We start from the raw sequence: 6588 nt of genomic DNA on the forward strand, positions 1-6588 counted from the left end.
TAGTCGCTTCACGACTGATTGATCTTGTGTTTAGTTCAGAAATAATAAAGATAATTAAAGAAAGCTTTTAATTTTCTTCTCTTAAAATAACACTTTCAAAATTTGTCTTTTCAAACATACAACATACTTATATTTAAAAAAACCCTGTTATATTGCTAATTAGTTTTATGTTTATTGTTCTAAGTTTCAGTTGTATCAAATTGCATATCAATTGTTCCAGTATCCATTGATTGCAATTTCAAGTGTAGTCCAACAATTAGTTATGATAGTATTGATCATTTTGTTATGTCAGTGCTGGATGTGGTAAAACATGTAGAATCACAGCTGGAATGTGTAGCCACATTAAATACTGCACTCCTCTTTAATCTTTGGACTTGAAGACAAGCCTTATTATTATTAGTATTAATGAGCTTTGTGTATGATAGCAATGCTAGTTATTTCCAATCTTGTAATCTCCTTAGATGGAAATGCATGTGGTGACCATCCTTGCCTGTTTGGCTGCACACCGTCCCAAGGGGGATCTTATGTCTGCGGATGTCCGCCTGGATATGAACCAGTAGGAAAAGGGTAAAAAATACACCACCATTATATTGTATATTGAATTAATTTTATTGATAGTATATTGATGGCTAAATGTACCATCCATGAAATTTTAGATGCATTTTTCTTATTTAATAATTGTAAACCTAGAGGTTAAAAAAAATGATTTTTCTCTCCAGACATTGCATTATCACAGCCTCCTCTGCCAGCACTAAGTATCCACCTGGAACAGAACTTCCTCATGAGCCTGGCCCCAATACTTCTGGCAAACTGCCTCCAGGAGAGGGCTGCTACCAGTGTGATCATGACTTTGGTGAACTTCCTTTGTCAAAGAGGACCAGAAGAAGTACTTCCAAGTAAATCATTTGAAAACTTATTGGTGACTTATTAACTTTCCCTAAATCTATCATCTTGTCATTCACAAATTTTTCTTTCCACAACAAAACTATTGCATCCTTTACATATCCTTGTGTTCATCTTGTTAGAATAAAGATTTTGGGCTAGTCAGTCATTCTTCATATTTGTCTGATTGATTCAGGCGACTGGTTTCATGCTGAAACAGTTTTTGGGAATAAAACATTTATATAACAGTGATTCCTACTTGATAACATGAAAATATTTTTATTCTTGTGCATTTCCAAGCATTTTATTAGTTGTTTAATAAATGTACTATATGGTTTAGTATTACTTGACTTTTTACCTTTGTTGTTACATTTGTTTCATGCAAACAATTTATTTTTATGATCCAACTCACTTCTCTTTTATTTCCTTGTTTGGTTAGTTTTAGTGTCCTTTTGTTTTATTGAGTAGAAAATTCTTAGACTGAAACTTTGTCAAAAGCATTTTAATTTGATATTTTGTACAATTTCTTTTTAATAAGACATAGAGACATGCTCTAAATTGTTCCATTTCTGTAATATGTCTTAGACTTGTGTTTTTATGCTTTTTTATCTGTCTGCTATTATCCATTGGATACTAGTCCAACTATGTTGGTCATTTAATTTAAATAGACATTAGTTGCCCTAGACTTCCTCGGAGAACATACTTTTACATTCAATGTATTCATTTAAATTCATTGATGTAGTGGACCAGAAATATCAAAGTATTAAATGGTTTTTTTTTAGGTGTTTTTTTTTTTTTTTGGAATGTCTTATAAAAGTCTTATAAAAGTTGCATCTATTTAGTCATAATGGTTGTACGGTTAGTCTTCAAATTCTGATGCAAAGTATTTATTTAGTACAAAAGTTTTAGTTTCATTCTGTTAGGAGTAATGTTTTTTTCTCTCTTAAAAGAAGTCATTCCTGTAGTTTCCACTTATATATTTTATCACTATGAATCAGTTTTCATTGGTTTTGGCATTCTATCCATGTTGGAATAATTTTAGTTTCTCATTATTAAAGTCATTTTTTTTTTTACAAGTCCTGGACCTAATTCAATAAAAAATTTCTTTTGTATTTCCAGGTTAACAAGGGAGGCAACAAGTCTCGATGAGCTAATAGACTTTTATTCTACAGCTCAAAATATATCAGTTGGTGAAGTTCTTAAGAGGAGAAACAGTGTCCCAATGAAATTAAATCATAAAAAGGTTTTCATAACAAATTTTTTAATGTCATTTTTTTAAGAGAAGATCATAACAGTTTCTTTGATCTGCAATAGATAACTACATAGTTCTGTATAATATCTTGCGAGCATGCAGACCTAAATACAAAACAAAACAAAAAAATGTCACATGTCATTCATCTATCATCCTGGAGAATCTTGGATTATATACACTTTTTTTTTGTTTTCTAAATATTTTTACCTTGTGTTAGAAGAGAGTAATTTATTAATGTTAAGTTATTGTGTGTTGATTTGACAATCTGATGGGTTTTTTTAGAATGCTAAAGCCCAATATTGCTATCCCCCCACCCCCACTTTTTTGTCATAAGTAACACCTGACAGGTAAATAGTTTTGAAGAGAGTGTTTCTTGTCATTGCCTCCCCCTGTGAGAATGTTTGTTGACTGTGTTGATACCTTTAATTACATCTGTGACCAGCTGTTTGCCACAGTGTAAATTCAGGCCATTTGATCCAGTTTAGATAGTACACTATGGTATGTCATTTATTTAACATCAATGTACATACACTGGAATGGAAAACATGATGTTACCATTCGATGGTGTAGACTATGTAACAGATGTTTAGTCCAACTTTAAGATCAATGTGCCAATCAATGTTATAACTAAGCAGGTACTTAAGGATTACCTTTACATATCCCTTAGTCTGTTGGACCGTTGCAATAGGCCAATGTTATGTGGGCAATTGGACTAAAACCTTTTATTTCCCCAACCACATTTTAAATGTTCGATACAGTTAGGTATCTCCTTGTACTATTTGTAAAAACTGAAGGACAAAAAAAAAATCATGCCTTCATCTGTCTTAAATTAAACTTGAAACCTTCGCTTGGGCCAACCAGGGTTATGGATCATCAAATTTTTTATGTGCTACTGTAGTAACAAATATAGTGAAATAAGCTCAAAGGTTTCATTCTACAATGAAGTTTTGACCTTTCACATTGTAAAGGCCAAGGGTAAAATTAGAGATGCGAAGGAGCACAATATTTGAACTCAGTACCCAGTGTCTTTTAAAGTGTTAAGCACATACTTCACTAATAGCCACCTATACAACTCAGCGCCTGTGTCTTTTGAAGTGTTAAGCACATACTTCACTAATAGCCACCTATACAACTCAGCGCCTGTGTCTTTTGAAGTGTTAAGCACATACTTCACTAATAGCCACCCATACAACTCAGCGCCCAGTGTCTTTTGAAGTGTTAAGCACATACTTCACTAATAGCCACCCATACAACTCAGCACCCAGTGTCTTTTAAAGTGTTAAGCACATACTTCACTAATAGCCACTCATACAACTCATCGCCCAGTGTCTTTTGAAGTGTTAAGCACATACTTCACTAATAGCCACCATACAACTCAGTGCCCAGTGTCTTTTGAAGTGTTAAGCACAAACTTCACTAATAGCCACCATACAACTCAGTGCCCAGTGTCTTTTGAAGTGTTAAGCACATACTTCACTAATAGCCACCATACAAGCTAATTGATGCATTTACCATGTGTACCAAAGACATTGTTCTGACCATAAACCTTACCCTAGCTAAAATATTCATAGAAAACTCAGATGTAGAGAAATACTTAGGATAATAATCACAAAATATAAAGATTAATAATTCTAGGTTGGGGAACAGATATTTTGTGTTCTTATCTTATATTTAACAGTAAATGCCAACTTTGTTTAGCAAATATATGTTTTATATTCCTGCAGCTTGAAATTAAAAAATGTTTTTTTTAATATCCATTTTTAAGTAATAGATTTTAGATGATTATATGGGATAATAATAATAGCAATGTCTTTCATTTTGAAGATTAAGGATGAGTACAGTGTTTCACTTTTTAAAAATCCTTTATTGCTTGTGTCAACACAAAGTTTTACTAATAGTAATTTAAAATAAAGCATTTGTATATACAAATATTAATTTCTGCAATTAGTTATTAGGTTTAATCAATTTTTCAATATGATGATATTATGAAGAACTCATTTTTTTGTTTCATACAGATGGTGCTGGGTGAAACATTTAACCCAAGTCTATCTGCAGACCAAGGCCAGTGGAATGGATCCAACGTAATAGTCATGCATGTCTCCATGAACCAGACCAAACCTCACACTAAGCTCATCAAGGTCATACCAGCCTTGACTGCTCTAAAGCACAACGTGAAATACAGGATCAAGTCTGGCAACAAGGAAGGCTACTTCTCCATGCACAAGAAGAAAGGCATTAGCTCCCTTCAGTTTGCTCATCACGTCCGCCAACCAAAGAAATTCCATCTAGAGATCGAGTGCAAGCCAATACAAAGTGACGAGAAAGTGGAGAACAGGACGTATCACTTGGAGCCCTACATTCTTCACTTGGAGATTCATGTGGTCAACTAGATGGAATAACGTTTTTAAAAAAATTGTTTAGTATGTGTGGAGCATGGTGTATTAAATTTGTTTTTCATCTCTACTTGTTCCAAGCATGATATATGTTCTCAGTGTTTGGTTAACTTAGCAGAGATGTTGTTTCATGTTGATAGATGTTGATGTATGTTGATAAATGTGCTGTATGTTCATACTTTGTGATAATTGGGCTCATTTCATGAACATTATTGCACTGTGTTCATTGTTCATGGGATGAGATAAATGTCAAGAAAATAAAACCATACTTTTGTATTCGTATGCTTTAGATTGATTGTAATATTGATCCATGCGCCATGTAAATTATTGGTTTATAAATTGAATTTATGCAATTTATTTGATTTGAATAATCTATAAATTATGACTCTTTTACTAAAAAAAATGTAAATGGCAATAAATACAATCAATATCTATTCAAGGGTTTTCCATTGTGACTTTAAGTTCATTTTATTTTTATTTAAAAAATTTGCACTACTACCATTTTTTGTTGAAACTTAGAAAACAAAAGAATTTTATACTCAAATATTCAAATTTATTTCAGACAATCAAATGAATTTTAAATTGAAAAGGGAAGTGGGCATTAATTAACTTAATTTAAAAAGAAAAAAAAAGGAAGATCTAGTTCCTTGTGAACAACAGTTTCTTGATATGTTACTTCAGAGCTGGTCAGTTGTTGTAGATATTACTTCAGAGCTGGTCAGTTGTGTTCAGTAATGTGTCATTGTATCATTTATTTTTAATTTTTTTGACCAAACAAAAAACCCTTACCCCAATGGTTAAAAGAATTTTATTTTTTTTCTATTATCAAAACAATAATTTGTGAACTCAAAATCTCATCAAACCAGAAAATTCTGTGTTGTGAAAAGAGTAGTGCTTAACTTGGTATTTGAACACAAATTAGAGTAGGCATAGAATGTGAACAAATGTCTGCATGGGCATCAAACTAGCAGTTGAGTTGATCATCTTTATCATGCAAAGTCTATAAATCTTGGCTTTCCATTACATGCCGAAATTCTTAAGCTATGATTTACACTAGTTTTGTGTTAAAGTAAGTTGAAAACATTTTCCTGAATCAAGTTTAGTTTTACTTTCTCTTATGTGTTATTACCAAAATGAGAGTAAAATAAATATTGTATTGGTCAAATGTGTAGAGGCTGTATGATTGTAGCCAAACTCTTTCTAAAGCTGACTTGAAATCATTTTGCACCCACAACTGCTCAAACACAGTGGCATCTTATGAGCATCTAGGGAATTTAATTTTAACTTGATACAGTTTAATCATGGGAGTCTCACCAAAGAAATCTTATAATAATGACATGTATTTTTTGCTCTGTGCATTTAATTCAAATACAAATGTCCTTTGTTGCATATTGTCAAACGATACATTATTATGTATTTTACTGTGTTAGATTATAGTAAACCAAATGGTTTCGACGCTTCATATATAATTTCTATGTTATCTGCCTATTTGTTGTTATGTTATATAACTACTGTGCCTTTCTAGAACATAGTTCATTCATATGTTTGTATGTACTGACAGCTGTCATTTATTCCCTATAAAAATTATTGTATCCTTTCCTTGGACTAATCAATTATTCTCATAGTTATGAGTTATATTCTTAGATTGCATTTAACTTGGAATCAGCTTGTTTCCAATGTTCTCATTGACTATGCAGTAAAATTATGCTCTAACAGTTTCAATTATAGCCAATATAAGATACCAAAAAGTATATGAAAACAGATTTGTGTTGTTGTTTTTTATTTCATTGTAATATTTCCTTATAGAAAATGGTTCATTTCTGCACTAGGAGCAAACCTCAATGTTCTGCCAAGTCCCAAATAGTCCAGCCATGCCGCACAGTGCCAAGAAATACGACAAAGGCTAGGTTTTTACTTATTTCATGAAATAGCTTCCAAACTGTAATAGTAAATGGCTCTAAAACAACACCAATAATAGTAAACTCAGGCGTACCTCATGGAACAGTCTTAGGTCCACTACTATTTTTAATTTACATAAACGATTTACCAAATTGCATTAGT

General features: G+C 32.2%; 1 protein-coding gene across 3 annotated transcripts in view; it reads left to right on the plus strand.

Moving 5' to 3' along the window:
* LOC106053740 (fibrillin-1-like) overlaps positions 1 to 6288 on the plus strand; it is an 80618-nt gene extending 74330 nt beyond the window's left edge. For all 3 annotated transcript variants that reach the window (XM_056032758.1, XM_056032773.1, XM_056032767.1), the window contains 4 exons: positions 462 to 567; positions 720 to 896; positions 2002 to 2125; positions 4150 to 6288. In XM_056032758.1, coding sequence (XP_055888733.1) covers positions 462 to 567; positions 720 to 896; positions 2002 to 2125; positions 4150 to 4524 — 782 coding nt within the window. In that variant the 3' untranslated portion in view covers positions 4525 to 6288. The remainder of the gene's footprint in view (positions 1 to 461; positions 568 to 719; positions 897 to 2001; positions 2126 to 4149) is intronic.
* The last annotated feature ends 300 nt before the right edge of the window (positions 6289 to 6588 follow it).

Source organism: Biomphalaria glabrata, chromosome 1, assembly GCF_947242115.1.
Source record: "Biomphalaria glabrata chromosome 1, xgBioGlab47.1, whole genome shotgun sequence".
Classification (NCBI taxonomy): domain Eukaryota; kingdom Metazoa; phylum Mollusca; class Gastropoda; family Planorbidae; genus Biomphalaria; species Biomphalaria glabrata.